The sequence below is a fragment of the Gouania willdenowi genome, chromosome 18, assembly GCF_900634775.1.
Source record: "Gouania willdenowi chromosome 18, fGouWil2.1, whole genome shotgun sequence".
Classification (NCBI taxonomy): Eukaryota; Metazoa; Chordata; class Actinopteri; order Blenniiformes; family Gobiesocidae; genus Gouania; species Gouania willdenowi.
Genome location: NC_041061.1, coordinates 7,652,372 through 7,668,212, shown reverse-complemented (window position 1 = coordinate 7,668,212; position 15,841 = coordinate 7,652,372). Strand labels below are relative to the sequence as shown.

Here is a 15,841-nt window from a genome sequence, read left to right as displayed (position 1 = left end):
GTTGTTTAAACATTTTAAAGCTGGTTTTTCCGAGGGACCATGAAGGCATCGTCACGGTGGGCGAAACAGAAAGTGTGATTAGTTTTTATTCCACAGGAGACACAGGTCTGAGACAGACTCGCTCTTTTCTTCTTATGGTGTTATTAAACTGGTCTCAGGTGGATCTTTTATTATTATTAATAATATTAATATTAATCATTTTGTATTGTATTCAGATTCCTGCTGTGAGAATGGAGGACAAGTGGAGGCAGAGCTCCATAGCCATAGGTGAGAAAAACACATGCATTCCATTCATATTTTAAATGTATCTGAATAATATCCACTGTCATCCAGGAAGTTTATTATTATTATTATTATTATCTGTGCCATAGTTTATAGTCAACATTGTAAATCATTGTTTTAAATCAGAAATAAAATGGGTTCAAAGTGACCAAAACTGGAAGTGGTGGTAAAATGGGATTTAAAAAAACCACAATTGGTTAAACGTTGGACAGAAAAAGTGGTATAAAGGGTTCAAAGTGTCAATATTGGATTAAAAGTAGCAGAAATGGGGAGAGGGTAATGCAGTGTTTTTCAACATTGAGGTCAGGACCCCATGTGGGGTCACCTGGAATTAATATGGGGTCGCCTGTAATGTCTAGTAATACAAATTAAGAAAAAACACTTTTTTTTTTTTTTTTTTTTAAAAAACAGCTTAAAACAATTTTTTAAAAATTTTTAAATTAATTTTTCAAATTAACACATCACTCACAATAAATACCAAACAACTGTTTTCTATACTTAAACTTTCTCAAATATAAATCTAGTTCAAATGAAATGTAGTATGAAAATATCTGAGGTGGTGCATCTTGTCATTTGTCACTTTGTGCACTAATCCTGACTACGCCGTATTTGTAAAACACTTTAATATACATGATCAGAAACTAATTGTAGTTAAAATATTAATAATTCATCTGGGGGTCACCAAACATTTGTGATTTTAAAATGGGGTCACAACTCGAAAAGGGTTGGGAACCTGTGGGGTAATGTCATTTAAAAAGTAGGAACAATTAGTTTAAACTGGCAAATAATGAGCATATGCAGCATTAGGTGGTTCAAAAGTGATGGAAAGTGTTTATAAGTGCAGAAAATGTCTTGAAAGTGGGGGGAAAAAAATGTGCAGAAAATGAGTAATAAAGAAAAAATGCACTAAAAGGAGCAACAATATGGCAAAAAAAAAAAAGTGTTCAAAGTGTCAATATTGTCTTAAAAGGAGCAGAAATAGGGGGAATGTTGGGGTAATGTCATTTAAAAGTAGGAACAGACATGCTCACCTTTGTGGGCGTGTCTGTTTACATGTCAATCAGGGCAGAGAGCTTCCTGGAGGCGCAGCTGGGCTCACCCTGCAGTAAGAAAGGAGCAAATCACCATCTAACTAACGGTTGAGGGAATCAGTGAAAAAAACACTTTGGACATGTGTATGAAACCTCTAATAACACTTTTATCATGCTTAAAGCACAGAAAAGTTCATTTAGTTTAACATGAGCCCCCAAGGAGAAAAATTATGGCAAGAAAAAGTGATGAAAAAAGGTTAAAATTGTTCAGAAAATATTTTTAGTTTCTTGAAGGCATCTGACCCCTAGTGTCTTGCGAACGCAAATTGGGTCCGGACCCCAAGGTTGAGAACATCTGGTATAGAGCACAAACAATACAAATAACAGAGTATTACACAGCATATCTAACACACACACACACACACAAATAAAAACCTTAAATAACAGGAGAGTTTTCTTATAGTTTCTAAATAACTGTTCTACAGAGGAGCTTCACGGCCTGGTGAACCAGGGCTCCACGTGCTACCTGAACAGTGTGTTGCAGATTCTCTTCTGGACCCAACCGTACAGAGATGCTGTCACCAGGTGGGATTGAACGACATGGTTTTTCCCTTTTAGTGTGGATCACAAACTCAGTTTTAATTACAGCCATATTTGTAATTTATTATTGTAGATATCTAAAAATGAAGCCATGTTTTTCACATTTTTTATTGAGTTGAAATGTCTACATATGTTAAGTTTGTCCAATTAGCCAAATTAATAATAATGATAATAATACATTTGATTTATAAAGCACTTTTCAGACAAAGAAAATGCAGCTCAAAAACGAATCGTCTCAATATTTGCTCTAAAGTCCGAGGGTGAAATCTTTAAGATGGAAACATCAGGGTTTGTTATGTGGTCGAGGATGGAAAACAGAATTTTTGGGTTGCATTTATGAATTTTGTCTTTTTAGTGTCCTCTTATTTTGGTTTTAGTTCTTGATTGTCATTGTTGGGCGTTTTGATGAATTGCGTATTTTTTTTTATGTGGTTGTAATTTGTTAATTTAAGTTAAAAAATAAATTTAAAAAAAAGGTGGGGTGCTAAAAACAGGGGCGCCAGAGTACAATTTAGGGAGGGAAGCTTATAAATTCAGAGAAAAGGATGCTTGTCATGACATTGACATTTTTTAAATATTTGAAGCAATTATTTTATATTTTCAAATTCTGATTTCTTTTGTTGATATTTTTAAAAACGTTATGCTCTTTAAAAAAAAATTATGCTATGATATTTTTTTCTATTAGTAAAAAAAAAAAAAACAATCTAAAACTGCAGTGCAAATGTTTACTTTTGTAAATAAAAATAAAACAGGAAAGTGTCCATTAACTGTATGCAAATAATAAAAAATATTTACATAATAAATAAATAAGTCAGATTTTTTACAGATAATATGAATAATGATCCCTAATTAAATCACACGTAGTAAATATTATTTTTTTAAATATAGGATTTATATTTTTCAGCACGCTCCCCTAAACTCTGTCCTGTCAGTCGTACCTAAATTATTTATGGGTGAAAACAAGGTTCAAAACACAAAAAAAGAATATTGCTGAATAGAAATGTATTGATTAACGTTCTCTCGTATCCCTGGTTACAATTGGTGTTTAAGACAGAACAGAATTGACCAAAAACCACTTCAAGTAAAGTTTAATAAATTATTAAGTTATCAAAAATATAAATCATTTAATTCCTGTGTATTTTATTTGTTATTTCTTGTGCTATATTTGCATTTTGTTTATTGTCGCTGTGCCTTTTTTTTTTCCATTTAGGTGGTTGTTGTGTGTGTTTTTGGAGTTATTTAGTGTATTATGTTGGGATTCATATCACTTTCAATTTCTTGAGTTACAATTTTTGATGGATTTGACTTGGGGGCGCGGCACAGAATTAGACCGAGGGCCGCATGTGGCCCCCAGGCCACCAATTGCCTATGCCTGCTTTAAAAGTAGTTATTTGAAGCTTGTGCCCCACTTGGTCTAATGCAAATAAATCCAAAATTCACAAGATCAAATTAATCAAAGTATTTTAACTTTCATTTAATATAATAAAAGCTATACTGCAGTTTAAATTAAGCTGTATGTTACCTGAAGAAACGGCTGTTCATTACATATTTAGACTGTAGAAGCTGTGTTGTTTTATAACATGGCTACTATCTTTAACAGCCACTCTAACGATTCAGACTTCATCGACGTACAGCTCGCAGTATTATTCAACAAATTAAAGAAACACACCGGAACGACTGTAGACGTCACACGGAAGCTGGGCATTCTAAGAGGTAAAGTTTGTACACGTGACACACAATGGAATCCATTTGTTCCTAATCACTGCTATCTAATCTGTGGCGTGCAGGCCATAAGTGGCCGAGATGAGAACTAACAGTGGCTATAAGGTGCTCCATTCCTTATTTAGGATATTGTTTATTAGAATAAGGCATGGGCGGAGCAGTGATTTTAAAAGTGGGTCGACTCCCAATTTAGTTTATTAAATTAATTTACTAAAACCATGATAAAGCTGTTATAAGTCAGTGATGCTCAACATGTGACTTTTTACGTCTTAATTTTAATTATTATTACCCCAGAAAACCTTAAAAGGGGGAACTTTTTAACCCCTTTTTACCTATTTCTTTGGCTATTTTACAACTTTGTCCCATTTTTGCTTGTTTTCCCAAGAAATTTGACCATTTTTTGTTGTTTTTTTTAGATTTTACTTTCCTTTTGCCAATATATATGGCTATTTCAATTACTTTTTATCCAATTTTTGTCAATTCTTTAAACATTTTTTGCCAATTTTCATCCAAATAAGTTCCCTTTTGCCCAATAAATAAACTGGTTTCTTTTTTTCCTCCATTTTACCTCCTTTTGTCCACATTTTTGCCCTTTTTCACTATTGTTTGCCACGTTTTGCCATTACATACCACCGGTTTCCTCTTTTTTGTAAAATTTTTTGACACTCTTGACTGCTTTTGGTCCCGTTTTAGTTACTTTTCTCTCTTTTGTTGCGACTTTTGATAATTTTTTGTCACTTTTCTCATCACTGTTAACTCTTTGTTTACCTTCTCGAGAAGGCGGCTTCGTCAAACGGCTGCCTGTGATTGGCTTGATCACCATTCCATCAATCTAACTGGAAGAATACGTTTTCAACAATAAATCCCTCTGTAAAAAGTGAGGGGGATGAGTTTTTGTTTTTATGAAAGTGTGGGTGTCGCATCCCCCGTGAATGAGATGCGCCTGGAATAAAACTCATTGAACAGTTTTATATTTCAAAGATTTGACATTTATGCAAATATAATTTACACTGTCACACATAAGTTATAGCAGCTACAATGTGTTTACTTTGTGTACATTATCTCAAATTTTTGAAGATGATTTCATTTCAGCAGAAAAAAAAAAAAAAAAAAAAAAAAAAAAAAATCAACAAAACAATCTTTAGACTTGACATTGACGACTACGAGCCAATAAGCCACACCCCTTGGTCTAATTTTTTTTACAGCCCCCCCAAACTAATACACAAAATGACTAAGAAACATAAAAAAAAACTCAATAATGACACAAAAATACACAAAACAACAATACAACAGAATCTCAGTCAACAATAAGTTTCAGTGCCCAGAACTTTCCTCTTTTCAGCTCAGTTTCAATAAGTTTAGTATCAGTATTTATGTTTAATATTAGTAAATAATTTGATATTATTATTAGTGAATAAGTTTAGTATTAAACAGAGGTGTAAAGAGTACTGATATCTCCTAATCAAGTTGAAGAACTGTTACTAAAATTGAAATTGTACTCAAGTACAAGTAAAAAGTAGCTCAATTAAATAGTACTCAGTTACTAGTTACCTTTCCTCTTTGTAGCTGCTCTACAAGGACTTTTAAAGAAAGTACTTTAGCTAAACCTCTAGTAGCCTAATATCTATGAGCTTTTGATGAAACTTACAATGGAAAATCACCACAAATACACTTTAAACTTTACAAAACATTAAACAGCACCAGCCAGAACGCTTTGCTAGCAACAGCTTTAGCTAAACTTAGCTTTAAAAAGCCATTAGCTAGCTTAACGTCTTTCCCGTGTTCATAGAGCGCGTCTTACCGGCTGCTTCTTGGTTAGGTTGTACAGTTTTAAAGTTGATTTTCAGCTTTAGCTTCCATTTTCTGTTGGTGTTTGTTTGGTAGTTTCCTGCTGACTCCACTCGGCCTGTAGCTTTAAATGCACCAGGTGGCAACATGGCGGCCATTTTAAATCAGGCGGGCGTGGTCGTTCAATCAAGTCTTTTTGTTGTTTTTTTTTTCTCAATGTATGTGTATTTAAGTTTGACTCGACACGAAATGACGCCTAAAAACATGAAATGACAGAAAAAGACACAAAATGAAATATTAAAAAAAAAAAAGACACAAAATGACAATTTCAAAGAAAGACTACAAATGACTAAAAACTACAAATAAGCTCAACAAACAATGTGATTCCAATAAAATGAAACATGAGAAAATACACAAAATGAAATATTTAATTTGAAAAAAAGAACACAAAAAAGACCCAAAAAACCACAGAAAGTGAAAGAATATGTACAAAATGACAGAATTTTTAAAAACCTGAACAAAACCACACAAAGTAACTCTGAAAAGTGACAGAGGAATACACAAAATAAAAGTTTTTTACACAAAAAAAAATCTAAAAAACCCATCAAAAGGACAAAAAAATATACAAAATGACAGAATTACTTAAAAAAAAGAGAAGAAAAAAACACAAAAAAATCCCAACAAAAACACACAACATGACTCCAAAAAGCTCGAAACATCTGAAAATACACAAAATGAAAGATGTTTTAAAAAAAAAATAAAAAAAAATAACACACAACAAAACACAAAAAAGATCTAAAAAACACACATAAAGGACAAAAACCTATATACGAAATGACAGAATTTAAGAAAAAAAATCAATTAAAACACACTAAGTGACTCCAAAAAACACAAAACAACAGAAGAATACACAAAATGAAAGATTCTTTTAAAAACAATAAAACCCACAACAAAGATTGTAAAAAAACACACACACAAAAAGGACAAAAAAAATTTACATAATGACACAGATTTTATGAAATACAAAAAAAGAATAAAAACCACAATAAACCCACACAAAATTAGTCCAAAAAACACAAAGCATCAGAAAAAAAACAAAAAGGATCTAAAAAAAAAAAACAGAAAAAGGACAAAAAATATACAAAATGACAGAAAAAGACACAAGATGATAAAATCTCAACAAAAAAACACAAAGAGACACCAAAAAACACTAATAAAAGATTTTTTTAAAAACCCAAACACAAAAAGGACAAAAAACATATACAAAATGACAGAACAAAAAACTAACAAAAACCCACAAAATGACAGGAATAAAAAAAGACACAAAAACACACACATCAACATAAAATGATGCAAAATATACTAAATGACTCACAAAACATAAGAACAAAATAACACCAAGCAACAACAAAAACACAGTAAATCGTTAGTTCTTTCCAGTATTAATGCTCAGATTAATCATGATCCTAATGTCTGATCATCCTTGTCTCACACATCAGTGAATCAGCAGCAGGACTCGGCCGAGCACTTTGAGAAGATTTTGTCGCTGAGCAGCCCTGAAGCTTCAAAGGTAGACGTGATGATCAACATCAAAGGAACGAGTCATCACTTATGCACTAAACCGTGTGTGTGTGTGTGTGTGTGTGTGTGTGTGTGTGTGTGTGCGTGTGCGTGTGTGTGTGCGTGTGTGTGTGTGTGTGTGTGTTGTATTTCAGGTGTTTCGAGGATTGTTGGTGCATAAAACTGTGTGTCATGGATGTCAGAAAGAGACCGGATCTGAGGGGAACTTTTGGCATCTTCCTCTTCCTCTGGTTAATGTCCACAGTAAAGACTTCAGTGTGGTATGAACACACAGGAAATCCAAATATGAAAGACATATAAAATAAATGTATTCAAATTTCAAAATGATTCACAAATATTTAAACATGTGGAGCTGAAATGGAACAAAACGTTAGAGAGGGAAGTGTTTGCTTTTAATCTAAAAAAGATTATTTAAAGAACACATAAATCAGGACAAAAGTACAGCAAACAATTTAAAAAAAAAAAAAAAAAAAAAGGCACCCAAACACAAAACAACAAAAAACCAACAAAGTACCCAAAAAAAAAAAAAAAATACGTAAAATGTTTCCAAAAACACATAAAAGTACACAAAATTACTATTTAAAAGACTCAAAAGTTCAAGAAAAATATGCAAAAAAATGACAAAAACACAAATAAGTCTTCCAAAAATGTACAAAATGTAAACAACAAAAGGACTCCTAAGAAATACAAAAAGAACATTGATCATAAAAATGAAACTTTCTTCATGACCCCCTTTTAGGTCTCAACTCACATGTTGAGAAAAAACACAAAAAATGACAATAATGGTACACAGAAGGCCTCCAAAGAAATACAGTACTACAACAATTTTAAAATGTGTTGTATTTGTGGAAACATTCACAGACTAATTAAACACCTTAATTGTAGGATATTTACACGTGCGCACACTCATCGTTTGACAGAATCTTTTCATCAGATCGAAGGCATGCAGGAGTTTTTCCGGAGCTCAGAATTCAGCGGAGACAACCAGGTTTACTGTGAGGGCTGTGACAGCAAGCAGGACGCCATCGTGGTGAGTAGAGAGATGAACTGTGGTCTCCTCCAGTCACAGACGACATCTGACACACAATGGCCTCATTCATCAATCGTTCGTACGGTCAGATCTGAGCGTACAACGTACTTCGGTATTTATTAATTTTGACGTGAGCACACGCTACGATCAGACCTCACATCAGGTCTAATGTGATGAATTAAAGGTGAAATTGGCTGAAAGCATCGTAAACACAGACAATCTTTTTTAAGGCGTTTCGATTGTAAATTTTTTAGTGTGATAATTATTGCATAAAGCGTGTGGACTGAGGTTGATATAAACATATCCGTATGTGTCTCCAGGATCTCTGTTGTAAAGTTGTTTTCAGCGCACACAGGGAGGCAGACTTCACCTGCTCAGTAGCTGATCCTCTTCCACAGAGCGTTTAAATGCGTTCCTTAATTTCTAGGTTTCGCACGATTAAAACGTGCATCTTTGTTTTTGCTCCACCGAAGATGTGAGGATTCCGATTTTCATCTTGGAAAAGTTTATTTTCTTGTTTGAAACAGAAGGACGTAACAAGTTAATGACGATCAAACTCAACGATCATACTTATCAACACCCGATCATTTGTACGCACTCAAAATTGCACCCGTTTTAGGTTAATAAATGAGGGCCACTGTGTTCCGTGTGTGTCTCAGGTGTGTGAAATGAAGTGTTTTCCCGACGTGCTGACGCTGCTGCTGAAGAGGTTTGAGTTCAGTTACAAGTTCATGAGCTTCACCAAGAACAACCGTGCAGTGGACATCCCTCACCTCCTGAACATCCCACAGGTAACTACGACCTCACCGCGCTACTCCCCCGTTGTTCTCTGGGTTTTACGAGTCATTAAGTGTGTTTTTGTTGTCGTCTTGTGTGTTTTTGGAGTTATTTTATGTAATTTTATTGTTGTTTTGTATATTTCTTTTTTCGTTGTATTCCTGTGTGTTTTGCGCATAATTTTGTTCATTTTTGTTGTTACATTGCATTTTCAGAGTCTTTTCATGTGATATTATTGTTGTTTTTATTACATTTATGTATTTTTGTTCTCAGTTTGTGTATTTTTGTTATTTTGTGTATTTTTCACTTATTTTGTGTGTTTGTTGTCATTTTGGAGGGGGGTTTCGAGTCATTCAGTGTGTTTTTGTTGTTGTTTTGTGTTTTTTTGAAGTTATTTTATGTAATTTTATTGAGGTGTGTGTGTGTGTGCGTGTGTGTGTGTGTGTGCGTGTGTGTGTGTAGCTCCAGGGTGAGCGCTATGAGCTGTTTGCCTTCATCGATCATTCTGGCACCCTGAAAAGTGGACATTACACAGCAACCATCAAATGTCTGCAGGGCAACAATCAGCGATGGTTTACCTTCAACGACCGTTCAGTCTACCAGGTGGGACCAAAGCACCAATTATTTTCCTAAAGACCAAATTGAAATACTTCAACTAAAAAGTCAAGAGTTGGACTTGGATGAATCAAAAATAGGGGTGTAACGATTCGTTTTAGCAACGATTTGATTCAAATCACGATTCGTTGTCGCCGATTCGATTCAAGGACCGTATTGGTTCATTTAGAATGATTCTATTTGACTTGAAATGGATTCAGTAACTTTTTCACCAAAATAATAATTTAACCAGTGTGACTGTGAAATAAATCCCTGGATACTGGACAGTACAGGTAAGCTTTCCTAGATTCCTGTTTGTTGTAAGGGATCTATGAATTAATTATGGACATAAACAATATTTAATGTTAAATGTATTCACATTTTATAACCAACACTTCAGTTTAGATCAACAGGATGTTAACTTAGTTTTTTTGCTCTCATTTTCAATACACAATACGTTTTAATAAAAATACAGATTAGGTTTATTCGACTCTTCTGCTTGATTTTTCAACATAAAAATAATACAAAAAATGAAGTGCAACCAAGAAATTTTCTGGTTAAATGAGCAGTGGTTAAACCTGATACTTTTCATTTTTACATGATTTTTTTATCATTAGGCTTCTGCAGAGCTAATGCTAACGAGCTAACGCTACATGTGCTGCTGCCGCCAATAGTATCCAGCTGCAGCCCCGGAGCAGAAGCCCCTGGCGGGACAACAAGCCTCTGGCTGGGCGGAAGTGCCTCTGACAATGCGACAAACCTTGAATTTAGCCAGGAAGTGGAGGCGGTAGCATTAGGGTTAGTAAAAAAAGAAGGTGAATGCAGCAAAGTTGCCAGAACAGTGAATAGGGTTACTGGTATTGTACGTCACTTCGGCCCAGCCAGAGGCTTGTTGTCCCGTCAGGGGCTTCCGCTGGATTCTACTCACTGCTGCTGCTGCTGCTCTAGTGAACGCTGCCAGAATGGCCTGGTGGTCGATTTTAAATAGATTAATGTCATCCAAAAGGCCAACTTGCTGAGCACAGATAAATGATGTAGGATTGTAGGAAATCAGTTCATTAATCTAATGAATAAACTGTTACATCCTTAATCATTAACACTTCTTCATACTGAATTTGCATTAGCAGTTGCAATAGCAACATGGTGAATTTGTGCAGGGACTGTTTTTTCAAAATAAAGTTGAAGAATGTGTTTGTGTTTCAAACTGATGAAGCTGCCCCGCTCTGGCTAACAACACATTAACGTCATTATGTTCTATTATTATTTTCTACAGCATTCTTTTCTACAGAGGAACTCCAACTACCACCAGGTGGAGAATGACAAGTAAGATCCTGTTGTAGTGTTGTTTTCTGCTTTCTGATTAAACACAATAATTCACTTCTTTTTACTCCTACAGCGTCATGTTAAAGTCCCAAAGCGCTTATCTGCTCTTTTACCAAAGGAAGACACGTAAGAGTCCGACTTTATTATTCAGTTGGTTAACACTTTACTTGAAGTTTTATACCTAAGGCTGACATCACCATGTCATTATTTTGACATGACACTTAACATTAGCATTAAGTGTTGTTCGTTATCCTAACCCTTTGTTACCCTAACCCCTAATCAAATCTTTAACCCTAAGCCTAACCATAACCCTACCTAAAACCTAACTTAAGCCTAACCCTACCTAGGCCTAAGCCTAACCCTAACCCTACATAACTTTAACCCTAATGCTGCGTTCACATCGGACGCGATGTGTATTTTCGAGATGGGGGCACCGCCCAAATGATTCCGCAGGATCGAAAAACATTTTCCTCATATTTGCGTCATATGAGCGTCTGAAGCGTATATAATAAAAAGGCACCAACAGGACTCCCTTTCTTTTCACCATCAACTATGGAGAACCCCAGTAAAATTGCTGCTTCTTACCTTCTGTGGAAGCTGAAGAGTCGTCAAAACACTAATTTATGGCAATAAATGTGAGCGTGCATGCCGCGGCCAAAGTTCTTGCCACGTGAATCAAACCGCGCTGCCCAACAGGAGAAGAATTAGCCTCTTGATTTTGTATGTAATCTGGCCACGCATACATGACATGCCGCGTCCGGTGTGAACGCAGCATAACCCTACCTAACCTAAACGCTAACCCCACCTAAGCCGAACCTTAACCCTAAAATTAACATTTACCTTAACCCAAACCCCACCTAAGCCTAACCTTAACCTTAACCTCACCTAAGCCTAACCTTAATCCTAAACTCTAACCCTTACACCACTAGATCCCTCCATCTAACACACAAAATGCCAACATAGCTCCAAAGGTGTCATAATTTTGGGGTCTATTCTCCCATGCGCGCGTAAGTCAGAAAAGCCGCACAGCAGAGCTGTTTTTGGCTGCGCGCTATTCTCCCACTGTACTTAAGTCAGTTGCTGCGCACCTTCATCCCAGTTAGGCACTCTGGGTGCAGCGGCCCTGGAATGTGGGCGTTCCCATTCTCCATATTATTTTCCTCTTATGCGCTTCTAAACCTGAAAATAAGTGCAGCGCCCTGATCAGGTGAAACATTATATTCCACTTGAAGTTTGGACTTATTTACATTTTAGGCCACACAGACTCCTATTATTGCAAAAGAGACACTCAGAAAGAATCTATTCAAACTGACACTGTCACACTGTCACGGGGTTCAATTTGTTCACATTTACCAGTTTTCGACGGGACAAAATTGTGTTACATTTAATTACATTTTATCCGTGGCGTGCACTCGTTTTTCTGCAGAGACGATGGGTCATGTGTCGTGGAGCTGACAGCTGTGCGCACCCGAGTTGCACCTCGGCTGCTGCTGCTGGATAAATGAATCTCTGACAGAGGCAGACTTCTGTCCACGTTGGTCACAGTGATGTACAACTATTTTCATACTATGTCCAACGTAAAGTCACAGTTTGATCCACTACAGAGTAAATAATAAGTGAAACAAACTGTCATATGCGGAGGTTGGTGAAATGCGCATGAGACGATGGATACCAGAAACTGTTCCCGCACATATTTAAATGAGGCTCAGCTTCATAAGGCATTAAACATTTTTTTATTTAAAACTGTGTCTTATGTAGGAAGCCAATGGTTCTGTTTCACTGCAAACATCTCTGTCTCCTCTGTATTAAAGCAGGACGCTCTGCGAGATTATTTCCCCAAACCTCCAGTGCATCACACTTTGTCACGCTTTAGAGCAGGTATCGTATTGATGACAGATGTTGATTGATGCGCTGATCATTTCTGAATGCAGAAATGGAAGAAGTTAATAAAATCAGGCTTTCCACACAAACAAACTTTAATCTATCATTAGTAGGGAAAAAAGAAAAGATTTTAACTGTGACTCAGACAGAAGAATGCGGCCGATCCTCACACTGCAATAATCTGATCAATGATCTGATCAAATCAACCTGTTACAAATTAAGTGCGCTTGATCATTTTCGCAGATTCCAATGACAGTTATGCGATTACAAGACAGCCCCAAAAAAATGACATCATGCCCCAGTCCATCTCCTTTGCTTCACACCGCCTTCATGGACAGACGACGTTCTTTTGCTGTACTTATGTGTTGAGGGCGTGTCAGGAACCTGTGCAGAAGAGAAGCGCGTAACTTCAGGTGCGTAGAAAAGAGCATAAGTCCAGACAGGAGAATAGGCCCCTTAGCGAACAACACTTAATGACAGCCTACATGACACCTTATTCATGTTAATGACAGATAAAAACAGCATTAAAGTGTCACCATCAGTTGATTCATTAAGTTTGACGTAAATTCAAGCACTTTTTTCTTTCACGCTATAGATGTCACCAATGACAACATCAAGCTCCATGAGGTTAAGGAGGATCACGCTGAAGATGAAAAACAAACCCAGATATGCAAGAGGGTGAAAAGGGAGCGTGAAAATGGAGTGATGAAAGAAGAAGAGCATATGCACATGGATGACAGGAAGAGAAAGACAGCCTCAAAGAAAGCTCAGGTGGAGGTTAAAGCCGATGTGATCGCAGAGAGAAACAATGTGGTAGAAGAGCCGAGAAAAGAAAAAGATGGAAAGACAAACAGGGCGATGTGGAGAAGTCAGGAAGACGAAAGGAAGGAAAGGCTGGAGATGGAGGATTACAGTAGAGAGAGAGAGATGAGACAGGAGCATGACATTCCAAAGACAAACCTCAAAGAGAAGGAGGCTCAGATTCATGAAGAAAAGCTAGAAATAAGAAAAGAAGAGCATGTGCACATGGATGACAGGAAGAGAAACCCAGCTTCAAAGAAAGCTCAGGTGGAGGTTAAAGTCGATGTGATCGCAGAGAGAAACAATGTGGTAGAAGCGCTGAGAGAAGAGAAAGATGGAAAGACAAACAGGGCGATGTTGAGAAGTCAGGAAGATGAAAAGAATCAAAGGCCGGAAATGAAGGATTATGACAGAAACAGAGAGAATAGACGACAGGAGCACGACATTCCAAGGACAAACCCCAAAGTGAAGGAGGCTCAGATTCATGAAGAAAAGCTAGAAAGGAGAAAAGAAGAGCATGTGCACATGGATGACAGGAAGAGAAACCCAGCTTCAAATAAAGCTCAGGTGGAGGTTAGAGCCGATGTAATCGCAGAGAGAAACAATGTGGTAGAAGAGCCGAGAAAAGAAAAAGATGGAAAGACAAACAGGGCGATGTTGAGAAGTCAGGAAGATGAAAGGAAGGAATGGCTGGAGATGAAGGATTATGGTAGAATCAGAGAGATTAGAAACCTCAAAGTGAAGGAGGCTCAGGTTCATGAAGAAAAGCTAGAAATGAGAAAAGAGTTAGCATCTGAAAAGTCATACAGAAGTGACGCCGTAAAAACTTCACCAGAGCCGAAAAGGCAAGAGAGCAAAGATCAGGATGAGGGTGAGCGTCGAAACCAAAAATCAGGCTCAGACAGACAAACTGAGAGAAAGAGGAGACAGGACCAAGAAGCTAGACTAGAACCTCTGCAGGAAGACATAGGCAACCCCTCAGGTAGCACAACAAACAGGAACCGCTCAAAGAGCAATGGAGCTAAGATAAGAAAATGGTTTAAACGTAAAAAGGACAAATCAAAAAAGAAGCAAAAAGGCATAAAGTGTCTGTTCTGTATGTCAAAAGCCAACCGAGGATCATTTGACTAACATTAATCCAGCAGAATACAATTTTATTTGTTAAGGTTTGCCAGGAGACGCACGTTTATGGGCAACTTTGAAAGATAATCAACAAATTCTTGCCATCAATAAACACATTAAATATGATAGCCTGAGTATTCATTCAGAAATTACAAAATAGCTGAATCACTGCAAACTGCCACCAACTACCAACAAGAAAAACAATAAAGGCTGATAACATTGGAAGATGACACAAATTGTCCAAATCTGTAATTGTGGCAATTTATGTGAATGGGTTGGAAAATGCAAGGATGGATATTTTGATTTAAAAGGACAGAACTTGCTCTGATTAAAATTACCATATTGACATGATACTGGTTGAAAGGAGTATTTCCTTAGCTTTCAGAAACTGGTGGAAATTCTCAGATAGAGCAAATATTAACAGAGTTTCAGTTTTCACGAGTTCTTAAAATACGGAGGTTGGATAGAAAATAAAATAATGTACCTGGCTGTATTAATTTAGGCAAAATCATATTATGTTAAGAGAAATATTAGGCTGTAACTATACAGAGAATTGACTAAAAGGGACAACAAAGCTTGAACAGCAGCTACAGTAAATGTTAACATTCCCCCTCTATAGTTCCTCTTATACCATTTATTATTAAACCAAACACAATCTGGGGCTAGCATTGTAAAATATATTAGTGTTTTTGTGACTTAAATATATGAATTATGCATGATTTGTTGTTTCCAAGAAGGTAAATTAACTTTGTATTACTTTATTTACAATAATGTTAATTTTAATATTAAAATGTGATGATTTGAAAATGTATGAAAATGAGATTTTTAATAAAAAACAATAGCAACCCAAAACATCTGGTTTTATCTTGCTAGGGTAAAATTCCATTGTTAATGAGACATGAATGTGTCATTGTTTTTGTTTTTTTCACTCTGAAATCAATTTGAGGCTCTTATTTTTATAACTGAATATAAAACTCTGTCGTCTCTGTGTTTGGGATGCTTGAATTATTTTAGCTATTTTTCTGTATACATCTAAATAGTAATTCCTGGTTATTTAATGACATACACTTGCACTGGTTGAAAATTTACGGAGGTGGATTAGGTCAATTTTTGATTGAAATAATTTTGCGCAAATCAAGAATAAAGTCGAAATGTCGAGAATAAAGTTGAAATCTTGAAAATAAACTCAAAATACAACATTGTGATTAAAGGGCTCATGTTATGCAAAATCAACTTTTCTGTGCTTTAAACATGATAAAAGTGTTATTTGGGCTTCGAAACCTTCGTAGCTTTGCTCATTAAGTCAAAT

At 36.1% G+C, this 15,841-nt stretch overlaps 1 protein-coding gene across 3 annotated transcripts; it reads left to right on the top strand.

Moving 5' to 3' along the window:
• The first annotated feature begins 87 nt into the window (after positions 1-87).
• Positions 88-14,658, top strand: LOC114480800 (trichohyalin-like). 3 transcript variants are annotated; one of them, XM_028475223.1, is made up of 12 exons: positions 88-267; positions 1,799-1,898; positions 3,514-3,626; positions 6,923-6,993; positions 7,139-7,264; positions 7,939-8,034; positions 8,694-8,825; positions 9,274-9,414; positions 10,679-10,728; positions 10,802-10,854; positions 13,205-13,680; positions 13,984-14,658. In XM_028475223.1, exons 1-12 carry the CDS (start codon positions 135-137, stop codon positions 14,539-14,541), a joined length of 2,049 nt encoding a protein of 682 aa, XP_028331024.1. In that variant the 5' UTR covers positions 88-134; the 3' UTR covers positions 14,542-14,658. The 3 variants fall into 3 exon arrangements, with proteins under 3 accessions (XP_028331024.1, XP_028331023.1, XP_028331025.1); XM_028475222.1 differs by having other exon boundaries at positions 13,205-14,658; XM_028475224.1 differs by lacking the exon at positions 3,514-3,626 and having other exon boundaries at positions 13,205-14,658.
• The last annotated feature ends 1,183 nt before the right edge of the window (positions 14,659-15,841 follow it).